The 15,932-nt window shown below is 36.0% G+C and overlaps 1 protein-coding gene across 2 annotated transcripts in view; it reads left to right on the top strand.

Annotated features, from left to right (window-relative positions):
* Positions 1 to 8,596: 8,596 nt before the first annotated feature.
* Positions 8,597 to 15,932, top strand: part of LOC123686494 (GATA zinc finger domain-containing protein 14-like) — a 40,908-nt gene continuing 33,572 nt past the window's right edge. For both annotated transcript variants that reach the window (XM_045626673.1, XM_045626683.1), the window contains exons 1-2: positions 8,597 to 8,753; positions 10,300 to 10,522. In XM_045626673.1, the coding sequence (XP_045482629.1) occupies positions 8,659 to 8,753; positions 10,300 to 10,522 (318 nt within the window). In that variant the 5' untranslated portion in view covers positions 8,597 to 8,658. The remainder of the gene's footprint in view (positions 8,754 to 10,299; positions 10,523 to 15,932) is intronic.

The raw sequence follows: 15,932 nt of genomic DNA, 5'->3' as shown, positions 1-15,932 counted from the left end.
AAAGAGAATGCCGATTGCCGACACGCATGGAGAGTATATATAAGATGAATTTATAAACAAATTGACACGTATGGAGTGCTTTCAATTCCATGATTTTTCTTCACCCAAGAAGTGCTCAACGCTCCTAAAAAAGTTTTCATTTCAAAAAATACCTCTTCCGATTATGGATTATATGAATAGTATTTAATTCCATCGAAAACCGGAAAATTGTTGTGAATCCATTACTTTCCTTTTTTCCTTGTCCTTTGGATTGAGAAAGTAATATTGGGGATGTTGTGCTGACAAATGAGAAAACCGAAATCTCAGGGGGGCCGTGGCCCCCCCCCTGCGGGCGCCCATGACCTTTTTCAGTAGCATTCAGTTGTTTAGAAAGGGGGTTCAGCGCCAAGCAGAACCATAAGGGACTCAATGAATCTCCTTGGAAAATTCTCCTTTTTATTGAAATCTCTTTAGTAGTTATGTTCGCCGTAGAGAGTTCGATATTCGTTCTCCAGTTGCACATTGCATACTTCAGAAAGTTTATTGTAATTGGATCGATCTTGTATATTCCCAAAATTTTTGTCAGCCACCCATGTGGAATAGAGTCGAAGGCCTTCTTATAGTAAAAAATTTGTCATAAAAGATTTCTGTTTTTTTTTTATGCTGCATATGATGGAATCTATTATCAGCAGTTCCTTCGATCCTAGTGCATTCTTGGAACATCCTTTCTGGTGCTGTCATTATGTTATTTGTCTCGTAATGTTTGTAGATACGAGATGCTAAACATGATGTGATGATTTTATATTGTAACCTCCCTTGAAGAGGGAGAACACTATCGGCTGCCCAGATCGACCGGTGAGGTCGGGGTTGACTGCAAATATTGATAACTTGTCTTTTTTATTTGTTGGGCGCCAGGCTTGATTAAGCCAAGATATAATAATTATTATTAATTTTGCCTGAAGGAAGAAATAATAAGAAAAAATTTTAACAATATATTTCTCCCGAAAAATAATTCAAAAATAAAATGAAATCAAAATTGAAAATAAATGTAACAAAACTAGGACAGAATTTAACTATGAGAATCTACTGATTTTAATGGGATTATTGTGATTACTGCGGTCTCTTCATCGAGTGCCAACTTAGGTAAATACAAATTCTTATTTGTACCAGGAAAATTATCAACGTTGAGGAATCGTTCAGCGACTCTTTCAGAAGAAGGATCCAAAATAGAGTTTGATCTCGTGATAATTTCTTGATTTGATGTGAATATGGCGAAACTCCAATGGTAAGGCCTTTTCTTGAAAAGCCCGTTATAATTCTTCGTTCTATCACAGATAATAAAGAGGAATCAGTATATGACAAAAATTTGGTTTAGAGGTTTGTCCGGAAAAAAATATAAAAAAAAATACACAAAAATTGTTCGAGAGTAAAAAAAAAATGTTGGGAGAAATGATTACAAAAAAAATTAAGAGTGTCAATGATTGAAATTAATAATTTTGAAAAAAAAATATATGACAAGAAAATTCACCTAATTCAATTTTGAAAAAAAAAATATGACAAGAAAATTCAATTAATCAATATTAAATCAATCAAGAAAGATAAATTGAACATTTGTAATATTCCACCTGACCACAAACAGGAATTGACATTTCCTAGTTAGTGTAGAGGAAAAAAAAATGTTGACAGCGTGTCAAAAAAATTAAGAAAACAAATGAAAAAACTTCTTCATAAGAATATTGAAAAATAAATGAAAGAATAAACTAAAATATTAATCTGAATAGTATCAAAGATGATTCAAAAAATCTGATAATACTTGCCGACGACAAGATAAAATATTCAGAAAACTATTTGGGGAAGCCAGGAAACATCAACACTCGACTACGGTAGAAAATCTAATCCTTCTAAGAATTCTGGGAAAACAAAAATGTCCGCGCATTCAACGAAATCAATCGATTTTGATCGATTCGCTAGCAGGTTGCCGAAGCGTAAAAATGACAGTGGCGTATCTCTCTCAGAGATGGGAGGCATTGATCGTTACAATATATTGTTGGTAGGCATGTAAAATGGATCCGCTGTGTGTTGCAGATCCTTCGGTAGGAGATAAGTGGTCCCTGTTGTTAAAAATTTGGGCCTTTCCGTTGGATTACTTATAACTCCATTCATGGTTTCAACTAGCCTGCCGTGTATACTCCAACATTTTTTCCATCTGCGCCGGATGATTTCCAATTGTGTGTGTTTTTCAATATTTCATGGAATTCTTCTATAGAAACTGCGTTATGCGGCATGTGTTCTATTGTCTCACAGGATTTCTCTTCACTTCTTATCCAATCAGCCTGGGAGTTGCAGGGGGTTGGTGTAGCCAGTTGATCTGTCCAAAAATTCTCAATATCCTCGAAGGTTGGATAATTTCCTGGTGTTGCTGACATATTTTTGTTTAACATTCTATAGAATTTTCTTTCGGAGTTTTCAAAAATCATATTATCCTGTTTTCTTCTATAGTTCTCATTGTATCTTCTGAGTCTTTCGGAGTACACCTAAGTTTTTGTTTCAGTGTGTCTAAAATTTGTTGAGCATTTTCATCGTTTGGATCATGTTTGTATGTTGCCGGTAACGATCCATTATTATATTCACCATTTTTTGTAGTTTTCTTTACGGCGAACCTTCTGCACATAGGGTGAGCCTCACAATATATTGGCGGATGCTATGAACTTTGTCTTCTAGCCTTTTTTGCCAATGTGGTTTATTTTGTTGTTTTTCTCTGGCTGGCTGCTGACTTTTAGGTTTTGGCTTCACACCTAGCACTGTTGCTATTGAAAATGCTGCACAGTATATGATGACGTGTAATGATTCGAGATTATGGTAGTCAGAAAAAGTTACTTGGGTATAATATACTTGTTGGTCATGACCAGAAGATGAGATAATTTCTTGGATGTCCTCAATCTTGGCAGAATCGATCGTCTCAATGGATCTGTGCCCTCAAAATCTATAACGCATCTATTCATTGTGGCAGATAACTGCTCCAGTAGTTCTCTTTGGTCTTCTTCTCTATTTTTGACGGGTGCAGAATATATATTCCGTCGTTGAGCATCAGCTATTGCTATCACATCTGCGTTGTTTTGTTCCTCAGAGTTCATTTGTGCATTGATGTTGGTGTTGGTTTTCAGCACAAACGTTGTTTTCTTCAATGGTCGTTATTATAAGGTGTGTGAATAAGTCTTTCCCGTTTTTTGTAAGAGATGGCGCCACCAATACTGTGCGAGTATTTAATGGTTACATATGTCATAATCAAAGCTTATTCATCTGTCAACAATTCCACACTAACACATTAGTTGAAATTTTTTCGCATCATAAATTTTTGAAATCGTGAAAATGTCGAAATTTGAGCCGAGTCGACGTCATTTGCGGGAAGTTTCACTTTATTGGTTCAATTTGAAGAAATCTGCTGCCGAGGCGCATCGGTTGCTTCAGGAAGCTTATGGAGAAGGTTGTGTCGATGATTCAAGTGTTCGCGGATGGTTTCGACGCTTCAAAAGTGGCGATTTCGACGTGGAAGACAAGGAGCGTTCCGGGCGGCCGCAAATCTTTGAAGATCAAGAATTGGCGACTTTGCTTGATGAAGATTCGTGTCAAACGCAAGAAGAACTTGCTGAAGCATTGGGAGTTGACCGAACAACCATTTCCAAGCGTTTGAAAGCCATGGGAATGATCCAAAAGCAAGGAAATTGGGTGCCGTACGAACTGAAGCTGAGAGACGTCGAATGGCGTTTTTTTACTGGCGAACAGCTGCTTCAGCGACATAAAAGAAAGGGTTTTCTGCATCGTATCGTGACTGGCGATGAAAAGTGGATCCGTTACGATAATCCGAAGCGAAGAAAATCATGGGGACTACCCGGCCATGCATCATCATCGACGGCCAAGTCAAATATTCATGGCGCCAAGCTCATGCTCTGTATATGGTGGGACCAGCTAGGTGTGGTTTACTATGAGCTTCTGAAACCGAATGAAAGGATCACAGGCGAGGTCTATCGACGACAATTGATGCGTTTGAGCCGCGCACTGCGAGAAAAACGGCCACAATACTCCGACAGGCACGACAAAGTTATTTTGCAACATGACAATGCTCGCCCACATGTTGCACAGCCGGTGAAAACATACTTAGAAACGCTCAAATGGAAAGTCCTACCCCACCCGCCGTATAGTCCAGACATTGCTCCGTCTGATTACCATCTCTTCAGATCGATGACGCATGGCCTGGCTGACCAGCACTTCCATTTCTACGAGGAAGCCAAAAAATGGGTGGATGACTGGATAGAGGCCAAACCGGTCGAATTTTTTCGCAACGGGATTCGTATGTTGCCAGAAAGATGGGGAAAAGTTGTAGCTAGCTATGGCCAATACTTTCAATAATTCATTTGTAACCATTTTTTCACAATAAAGGCTCAAAATTTGAAAAAAAACAGGAAAGACTTATTCACACACCTGATATGGTGTTAAGTCTCTCATCAAGTAAAAGTTTATTTCTCAATATGAACCTGTATTGGTCGGCTACTCTTTGCTCAGAAACTTGGAGTTCGGGATAGTTTCTGTGGAATTCTGCAAATAATTTTTGCCGGTAGCCTATTTTGTCCTCTTCCATATTAGTCACTTCATAATATATGCGCATGATCGTTTCATTTATCGAACTTGTCAATTTCATGCGTCTTCTTGGTAGACCTGCTTGGTTGAGTGCTGGTTGGGGATCCTGCGCAGCACCTTCAGCGGTCGGAGAAACTCGTGATAATGTTCTTCTAGAATGTTGAGATTGGGAAGGCGTACATTTTGTTCGACAGACGCCCGTCTCCTTAGCACTCTGTCACCGACGTCCCGAATACTGTCATGTCCAGCGACGGCTCCAGACACGCCCTGACGAACCTCAGGCAGCGGCTCTATATTCCTATTCCTCAAATTCATCGTCATTCATGGGTTCCTCCGTGTCGTGGGGAGACGGCCTTCGATCGCTTTTTACGATCCGCAGAGCTACGGTGGGAGAATTCTTGAGCTGCTTTCCACACGGCTTCGTTCATTACCCTGGACAGCGACCCTTCGATAGGTTTCAGCTTCCTGGGTCAGGGAGCTCCTGGAATCTGCGGTGGGCAGAAGTCGATTCAATTCTCCTGATAGGTGAATCGCTACTGATTCACCTACCGCTACCTTTTTTTTATTATTTTCATTGTTATAATTATTAATCTCATTATATGTCCTGACCAATTGAGATACTCATCGATAAATATCCCTAAGAATTAAGTGCACTTACCGAGCTTTAGCTCCTGAGTGAGCACCGTGATTTTATCCGGTCTCTCTATTCTTCGTTGAAGGGTTCGAAATAGGACTACCTTAGTCTTTTCAGCGTTCAGAATCGAGTCATTTTCTTCAGACCAGTCTTGTACTTTTTCAAACAGGATGTACTTTTTTTTGTAAAAACTGGGGTAGCTCGAGACAGACACAAGTAGATTCGTATCATCAGCAAATATGAACACGCTGTATTAGTCAAATATTCTCTCTATATCGTTGATAAAAATGACAAAGAGGATAGGACCTAAAATACTTCCTTGTGAAACATCCGTGTTATTAATCTTTATATCTGATTTAATAGTTACCGTCCTTTTTGACTTCTGTTCTCTGTTCCCTATCTCTTAATTATGACTCGAACCACCTCAGCACACTACCCCTTATTCCATAACACTCCAACTTCTCCAACAATTTCTTATGACTAAGACTGTCGAAGGCTTTCGAGAGATCTATAAATACACCCAGCAGGATTTCGTTCTTATCGAACGATTTGATAATATTTTCGGTGAATTTTTCGCAAAATAGCGCTCTCGTCAGAACGACCTTTTATATAGACATTTTGATGTTTGCTGAGTACATTACAAGAGGTCAAGAAGCCAATCAGCCTATCAGACATGGCCTTCTCAAACAACTTCGGAAATTATGGTAAAATTGGTCTGTAGCTCCCGAACAACCCGCTAAAAGCTCTTCCTGTATATTGGAACAATAGTAGTAGCAAGTTTGAGTTGTTTCGGGAAGATGCCGTGGTTAGGTGAACGAATTGTTTATGATATAGCTGAGTACCTCATCAACTTCGTCCATACAGGTTTTGATGAGGTTGGTTGGTATTTCATTATCTGCACTCGTGAATTTATTTCTCAATTTCTGACTTAGTGTTTTCAATTCTTCCGCTGTAACTGGAGTCAAGAAGAGCGATCGCGGATCCCTCGAGAAACCCGTTGCTTTGAGTTGTTCTGCAATTTTGGAATGGAGTTTCATAAATAGCTGTTATATCTATTTGCCAAGTTCTTAGAACCATCTCCAAATAAATTTACATGACAATTATTATTACCGACTAATTCTTTATGGAAACCCCACATACTCTTCATTTGTTGTCTGATTTGATTATTTTTTCATGATATTTATCAGCTCAGTTTTTCATTGAAAAATTATTATATTTTTTGAAATTTTATCATAGTCTTCCTTTAGTTCTGGTAGGTATTCTAAGATGGTTTGTATTGCACTTAACTTGTTTCTGTACTGTTCAACCTCCGGATCGTTTACTACGTTTTTTTTATTATTTTCCCGAATGAATTTCAGAGGGAAACATTCATGAAATAGTCTCAGAAAATGATCAACGAACGAATTCCACTGTGTATCTTCATTGTTTTCAGCAACTAGATACTCTCCTCTCTAATCCTTAGACGTTCACCTCATTTTGAAAGTAATTATATTTTCATTAGAAAACATTCCGACGGTTTTAGAACAAGTAGGTTCTTTTCTATTTTCATCTTTAGTAAAAGTGAATTTCAAACCTAAGTGATCAGATATTGGAAGTGTATGGAACATTTTTCGAAGAAACACCTTTAAAGTTTGTCAAAACATTTTCTATAGGTATAAGTTCTAGTGCTTGACTCGTGTATATTTATCGAAAATAATTTCATAAGAATATGCACTTCGTAATGAGTTCATTCGATTGATGGCTTTTTATAGTCTTTTACAAGGAAGTAGAAATGGGGGGTACTGGGGGTAATTACCCACCCCCAAGATTTCCATAATATGAAATTTCAGAATGCTCTCAAAGGCGAAGAATTAAATTTTTTCCATAAAATGAACCAATAATCTTTTCACTTTACTTCAAAATCGACACGACAACAAAAAAACGGACCCTTTTTCAGTTTATTGTCGCTTTCAATATGATTAATTTTATTGAATTACGAGCACGTCTATGTCTGAGTTTTATTATTTTCCTTTATCTACCCGTTTGGTCGGCGTCCCCCTTGTTTTGCTGTCACTTTCATTTATACCTCCAATTTAGGAACATCCTGTATAGTCAATTCAAAACTTGATCTATTTTGCTGCTGTGTCGATTTTAAAGAAAAGTGAAAAGATTATTGAGTTCAAGCGAAGTAGCTTGAAAATCAAGTCAAGCCGTGAATCAATTTAATTTCAACACATTCCCTTCCATGCAGGTTCCCGCTATTTGATATTCAATAATTAATCAATATGTAGGTTAACTATAATAATCAATCATTATTATTCCAAAATCCATACTTAGGAGTAGGTATTTAAAATTGTTCTTTTTAATCCTCATTTTGCCCATTTATTTTTATTTTGCTATTTCCCTTCAGATTGTCAACTCTGAGATATACCACTTTTTTTTTATTCACAAAATGTTACTATTTTGAATCAATTCGCTTCAATAAAGTTCTGCTGTACTTCTTTATAGGTCAAAATATTTATTTTGATTGAAAACTTCACTTTCAACATTGCCTAGAAGAGTGCTTAATGCTCGAAATATCGAATTACTTTTAAAAAGTGCTTAGAATTAGAGAGTCTTTTGAGAAAATCGGTGCATAGTGCTCGAAGTACTTATTTTCGAGTGCCTAGTGCTCGAATCACTATTATTCAATGCCCGTTTTATAAATTGGTCACGAGAGTTTTTTTACAATTTAATTATTTTTTTACATTTCATTTATTTTGTTTACAATTTATTCGTCTATTTGAAGCTTTAATTTTTAGCTTTCCAGCTTTATTTAATACTTGCGCAGAATTATCCCATTCCATTCGCGATTTTACCCCAGCACATGGGGAATTCCGCGCATTGACAGTATTTTAAATTTTTATTTTATTTTTCAAATCGATCCGCCAGAAAAATTTTTTTTGAATAATAAGATATAAGTAGATGCAAGATTTCGTAGTTGAAATGTGGAAGTTTGCATTCACATGGGAAAGATTTTTAAATCATTTTACCTCAGGTGCGCGAAATTTACCAGTTCTCTTCTAATCATTTGGACAAAATAAAGTTCTAACCTATACATATTGTCATCATGAAATGCAGATCTTGATAAACGAGTAGCACGAGATGTTAAGCTTTTGATCTGCTCAAGATCAGATGGTGGCCCCACTCCTATGTGAACTAATAGTCGCTCTTATAATTTTGTCACTAAAAATATTGTCCTCTCAACTAAAATCCTCTACGCGCTTCAGGAGAGCGCGTTTACTCCTAGGAAAGCAATATTAAAAAACATAGAGTAAAGAAAATTGATCGGATAATTTGAGAAATTTGTAGTCATCTCGAATCAAATATTCACAATGACAGATAATTTATATCTGACAGTTTTTATACAATTTTATATTACACCCCACTAAATGATGAAAATTGGTGTTCTTTTTCTATCTACCTTAGTATTATTCAACTATGATGCCCAAGCTAAGTCTCTTGTTGAAGGAATGATCCAAAAAAGGTAGGAAAAAATATCGATTTTGCCAGGTTTTCTAGATAGATCAATACAGGTGTGAATTTTATCGAAATAAGGAGAGTACTGTTAGTTGAGGATTCATTAAAAACAATTACTAAATGTATGAAAAAATTTCCTCAATATTAAGAATTGGCGGGACTCAGTAAGTTAAAATTCTTTGAAATAATATGAAAAGTATGACAGAAATATTTCATGAGATTTTTTTGCATTGATAAAATTCCTCCTTCCTTGAAAAGGTAGTTATACATACAGAGAAAATAGTTCAGGAATTTTGTTAGTGCAGAAATATGTCATGATGTATTTTGTAATATGAAATGATACACTACTACCCCTTTCATTACCTTCACCCTTGTAGGGGAGGAGAGTCAACTTTGGAATTTTAAATGGGAACTTCTGGTTTTTATAGCAGATCCGTATTATACGACAAAAAATACAGAACTTTTGTACGAACAATTTTTCACGATTCGTCACAGATGGCTCTGTAATCAATCCAATTCGAATTTTCTGTTAGAATGACCTAAACGTATAGGTTCCATTGATAATTCACTTGAAATTTCAGTTTTTCTTGAAATAAAGATAGACGACTCGACGGAGATTTCTATTATATTTCAAATGAAAGAAATCCATTTCGATCTTTCAATTTATTCAATTGACATATCTTTTAAATTAATGAGAATAATTCTGAACCAAACACACCAGGAACCAATAATTTCAACATTTCCAAAAGATCAATGGCAAAGCATTTACTGAAAATAAACAGTTCAGTAGGAAATGTCAGAATTCTATGAAAATTATTAATGGAATAGATAGGTTGAGGTCGTTTAAAAGAAATATACAAATTTCATTGCACAGCCATATTTGACGACTCGTTACAAATTGTTCGTAAAAAGCTTTTGTTTTTGGCAGTAGACTACAAATTCCAGAGTTGACCCTTCGCCCCCTCACTAGAGTGGATTAAATGGAAGAGGTTTTAGCATAAGTGGACTTCCCCCTCAAAAGCATGAACATTTTTTTCCAAATATTTTTTCATAAGATGCTTTCTTCTCGAGATTTTTGACTGATTCAACTTCCAGAATATACATACCTACGTACATATATCTAACTACATATAACTACAGCAACTTCTACAGTATTGGTTCGGTTTTAATATATGGATCGTTCTCAACAAGAATTTAGTTTACAGTTTGGTGGTCTTTCGGTTAAAGGTGACTTTTCATTTTACTACGGGTCCGATTTCCTTTTTATTTATCAATCTGATTGAATGATAAGTCAATCTTATGTGATCACCATCACGTAAGTCAAAAATTAACTGTTTAGTTCAGAAGGAAACAAATGTTTTCAATCAAAATTCGAAAAACTTTTTCTTGATTAGATTTTTTTGAACCAGAAGATTTGACAATGCTTCATATTTCCATCCATATGTGCCATTTCGTTCTTTTCTATTTCCGTTCATCATTTTCAGTGCAAAATATTATGTACTCTTATATCCAAGTTATTCAAACCAAAATTTAATAGGTTTATTTTTTCAAAGGGAAGTTCAGCCAGATGAAGGTGCCAGTCAAGAGCCTCTCTTCGAAAACTCTCGTTATCCAGTAGGCTATGGTGACAAAAATAGCTACTCAAAAATGGGACCATTGTATGATATCCCGAATTTCAGGGCTGAAATGATAAAAAGGTCATTGAGAGAACATAATCCTAGTCAAAGACAGACAGGCATCATTTACGGTGGTGGTAAACCAATAGGTATTTTGCAGGTAAAGTTTATTTCTCAATTTTTTAGATATAGTTTACAATTCAACATTTGTATCATATATACAGAGTACATATATGTACTTTTAACCAGAAAATATGTCTGAATTTAAAGAAACCTAACAGAAAATTTGTACTTCTTCACGAGCAAAACAAACTTTTCTTTTTGGAGATTTTGAATATGTTGTTAATATTATTATGATTTTTATGACAACTATTTCTCAAAGATTTATTGAATATGTCTATAACTGTAGAAGGGAAATATAACATAACGTGTTATTCACAAAAAAATTCATGAAGCCATGCGACGGTATATCAAAAATTCGACTGTTCTTCAAATTCAAAGTTATAATTCAGAATTTCGCTCTCAAAATTCTCAACTCAGAATTGAAAATTGTGAATTATAACTCTAGGCCAGCAGCATAAATCATAAAAAAAATTGACGAATAGGATGATGGCTACGGAAGATTTTATTATTTTAATGATTGTAGTTCAATATAACTATCCAAGCTTTTTTCCCTCTTGCTGAATTGTTAGGGGCTGAAAATGTACCACCGAAATGCTATGGTTCTATGGTTATTTCTTGGAAAAGACTGTTTACAAATAACGGACATTATGAAAGACTTGGAAAATTTTTTGTTCGTAAACTATTGCGCATCAAAGTTGAATCACTACTCCATATTCATGAAAAATTGCAGATTTTTGTCAATATAATCTGAAATATCCAACCTATCATTGAGGAGCATGAACAAAAGTTGAAGAGGAATGAATTGTGCATTGGTTGAAACTGAAGGTTTTTCATTCTCAGTTTCCGTGCATTTTTCCTTCTGAGTACCGCAAAAGGGTATGAATAAGTGCTATAACCTATAAAGACTTGAAAATTCTGGGTTTTGTGATACGCAATTATGAGGAGTTTTATTTGTTGAAAGCGATTTCATCCGCCTTCCAAGCTCCAAATCGAAAAACACGGAAATTCTGCTTCTAGACATAGAAAAGGCATTTGATAAGGGTCTATTGTATGAATTGATCAACCTTGAACCTATCCTCAATCCAGCTTTTACACTCCTACTTGAAACCGAAACATTTGTGGTTAAAGACCAGAACACACTCTCCCAATTAAAAAAACCCTTTGGCCCCATACTCTAACATTTTCATTCATGATTTTCCAGAATATCCTAACACCTAAATTGCACTATTTTCTGATGACGCAGCTATTTACTCACATTCTTATTACGCCAAACTTCAAACTTGCTATTAGGAAAACACTTACCTCAATTTCAAAAATTCTATAAAAAATGGAAAAAAGGTTCGAACGAAAGTAGAACGAAACAAATTATATTCACCGGTAAATTCACCAAAATAAGCAATTTACTCCTATAATAATAGGCAAACATTCAACAACTCTGTGGACGATGTTTGAAGACCTTATCTTTAAGGTGGCACCAAATGAAGAAGTCGCCCCACATTCCCTCTCCCAGTCTCCCAGGGAACATATGTCTCAAAACAGCCATCCTGCTGGAATCATATTCTTCAGCAAGTTCTTCCGATTCGGGCTGTAGGAAGGTTTCTAACATTGACACATAATGGTAGGAAGCAACTGTGACGGTAACATTTTTCTTCGCGAAGAATATGGGCTTATCAATCTGAATTGAGACAGAATACACCAAACTGTGACTTTATGTGAATAGAGTGGTCTTTCATGGACTTGAGGAATGCCAAAATAGCGCCGAAATGCCCGGTGGGTCGCTATATCACAGAACGGTTATTTTCGTAAAACGTGCGAACGGCAAAGCCTCGATGAACTCCAGTCCAAATCATGGTGCTCACTAAAAACTACTGACTCTAAGAAACACAAAGACCTCTTCCGCATCACCTGCCTCCATCACATCCCGAGCATTTCCATCTATAGTTTTTATATTCTATTTAGAAATTAAATATGCTTCATCAATATGGAAAAGACTAAATTTGTCACATTCACACTTACAGAAAATAATCAATCTAATTACTCAAAAATTTATATGTAAGTACGGGAGTTAAGTGTCGCTGTCCAACTATCGAGAAGAAGGAAAGCATAAAGTATCTTGGTGTCGTCATCGATCAATACCTGGCATGGGGAGAATACATAGCTTACGTTATCAATATGCTTCGAAAACTGACTTATAAAATATATAACCTGAGAGATGTTCTATCCAGAAAAAATTTGACCCTGGTTTATAAATGTATGGTTGAATCGGTTATAAGATACTGTATCACAGTCTGGGGGGGATGTTTGAAAATGTATTAGATAATGTTCAAGTATTACAGAACGCTTTCTTGAAGATAATTTTGAGGAAACAGAGAAGGTATAGCACGGAAGCACTTTCTAATGAAGCTAACATAATGAATGTAAGAACCCTAAAAGCTTATCAGTGCTTGATATGGATGTTCAAGAACAAAAAAACATCCTAACCACCCAAAGTCGTACATAATAGAAGTGTAGAAAGCCGACACGTATGGCTCGTTGACACGGTGCGAGCTCGAACGCGTGAAACCACGTGCGTGAAGAGCATTCGTGACTCGCATCTCGAAAGAACATTCGTGAAATTGGTTGACACGATTCGAGCTTTCAATTGCAAGAATGAATTCGGTACTACAAGGTGTGTGTACCGCTGTAATAATAGCAAAAAAAATAAAAACTAAGAAGAAAAAAGTGTCAAATAGAAGAGAATGGGTGCGAAATTCGGGATTTTCATCTCTTCCACGATATTCTCTAGAGCCTGCTGACGTTTGTCGCGATTTTTGTACTCCGGAGAGTTTGTTTGTCACAAACAAGAATGAGTTTCATATAAATGAATAAAGTTTGACATTTGTTGTTCACTCCACTTTGCCATAATTAAAAAAAAACACTGTTTAATTTAGCAATCAACAACGTTCTACCACGAATCTCGAACGCCAACTAATAAACCTGCATAATACCCGTTCGAGCACGCACGTGGTGACACTGACCACGCGCGTGGTTGGTATACACGGTTCGAGCTCGAATGCGAATACGATTCGAGGCCTTCACGCACGTGGTTTCTCGCACCGTGTCAACGAGCCAGTATGGATACCTCTCTTGGCTCTCTTCAGGAAGAAGAGAATAAAGAAGCCGATAAAGCTTTGTGTAATTCCCTCTACTTAATTCCTACTGATCACTTGGAAGTGGAGAATATCATTGGCAAGCTTAAATCGGGAAGAGCGCCAGGTCCGGATTTAATAAAATCCGAGACACTAAAAGAAATTGAAACCGAGATATCAAGACCACTATCATACTTAATCAATAAATGTCTTTAAGGTTGATGCTATCCTGATTTATTAAAATGAGGTATAATCAAATCTCTTTATAATAGCGGTGATCGTAAACAAGTATAATAATAAACTACAGGCCAATTTCCCTTATTTCGAACATAGCGAAAACAATTGAGAAGATCATTAAAACGCGTATGGTAGATTTCCTGAGAAAGTATAAAATTAAATTGATGAAAAACAATTTGGATTTATTGAAGGAAATCTACAGAAGACGATATCAGAAAATTAACCGGGAAACTATATGAAAATCTAGACAAAAAAATTCCTTCACTGTGTATATTTGTGGACTTGTGTAAAGCGTTTGACACGGTCTGTCATACCCGTCTACTTGAAAAGATAAAAAAATACGGGTTTAGAGGACCAATATATGGTATCCTAAAAAGTTATTTGTCAAACAGGAAACAGATTTTGGAAGTTGGAGGGATTAGGAGCTCGGAGGAAACTGTTACATATGGTGTTCCACTTGGAACGGTCCTCGGTCCGGTCCTCTTTCTCATTTATACAAATGGATTACTAAAACTGAAGGAATCTAATGATGCTAAATGTTTTGCTGACGCAGTTTTTCAGCATCAGGCCGATACATGAGATGACTGAAGCAAAAAGCCGAAAGTGATTTTACTGCAATAAGCAAGTGGTTCGAAAACAATAAACCTTAAATGTCGTTAAAACAAAGTACATGGTTTTTACCTCCTATTCTCCTAACCTCCCGAACATGGGGACCCTTCAAATTGATGGCAACACTTCGGTAGCTGAAACAAAAGAAATTAAATACCTAGGAGTCACAATAGACCAGCAGCTGAAATGGGACAAACATATCAAAAATTTAACTAATAAAATAAGAGGATTGCTATCCAAGTTTAAACACTTACGCAATCTGATGAACGACATTAAATATTTAAAGATATTTTACCAGGCTCTGGTGGTATCACAAATTAGTTATGGAATAGTTGGATGGAGGAGCTTATCAGAGACACTTAAGAGGATTAGAAACGATTCAGAAATGGATACTAAAAATTATAATATTAATAGAAGAAATAAAACACTTGACTATACGTTCCACAAATTTTGTGGAACGTATAGTCAAGTGTTTTATTTCTTTTATTAATATTGAAATTATGTTTCACCAAGTGATAAGCGAGGAATCAATTTCGATTAAAAATTATATATAAAAAAATCGTAATTTTTCTAGTCAACAACTATTTGAATTGGCAGAAGTACACGATGTAAGGCAATTATATGCTCTGAAACTCATTATGGACATCAAGTCCATACCTCAACGTGATTACCAAGATGTAGTAACAGTGTGTGACAGAGAAGCCATGCCTACCTGGCCCCAAAAATTTTCAACATAATCCCTGAACACCTAAAAAAAATAAAAAGTATTCAAGAAATGTTTAAAAATGTGGCTTAATGGTGAAACCAGATCTATCATTAGCAACGTGATAAACAAATCAATCAATCAATCATCTTTATTGGTGTTAATAAACAAAAGTATTCACACACGTCAGACATCTGAAATACAACTACAAACTAAACAAAAAAAAACATGTAAGTCTTCAAAGCAATCAATCAAACTTTAAATAAAAAAACTCATTAAAATTATAAGGAGCCTTATCCATTAACAATGTTTTAATTTTATTTTTAAAATGGGTAGGTGGCAGCGATCTCCAAACTACTGGTAGCGTATTAAAAAACTTGAAGGCCAGAAAGTTGGGTCCATTCTGCGATCTCCTCAGTCTGTAATATTGCACACGTATATCATGCTTGGCTCTAGTGTCATGATCGTGAACATCCGCACCCAATCGTCTCTCCCCAAGGTTTGAATAAGCATATAGGAGACACTCCAGAATGAAGACGCTAGGCAGAGTGAGAATCCTCAGATTAGTGAAAGATTTCCTACAATCCTCACGATATTTAAGTTTATCTAAAATTCTGACAGCCCTACGTTGTAATCCAAACAACCTCTCAAACTCCATGCCATAGCCATACCTAAAATGGAACTCACAAAGCGAATAGTAAGCTGTCCTTAGTGCATCATGAGATAGAGACAGCGCAATACTTCTATACTACAATAATACTTCTTCTTCC

The sequence above is a fragment of the Harmonia axyridis genome, chromosome 1 (assembly GCF_914767665.1).
Source record: "Harmonia axyridis chromosome 1, icHarAxyr1.1, whole genome shotgun sequence".
In the NCBI taxonomy this organism is placed as follows: Eukaryota; Metazoa; Arthropoda; class Insecta; order Coleoptera; family Coccinellidae; genus Harmonia; species Harmonia axyridis.
This window is presented reverse-complemented; position numbering and strand designations above follow the sequence as displayed.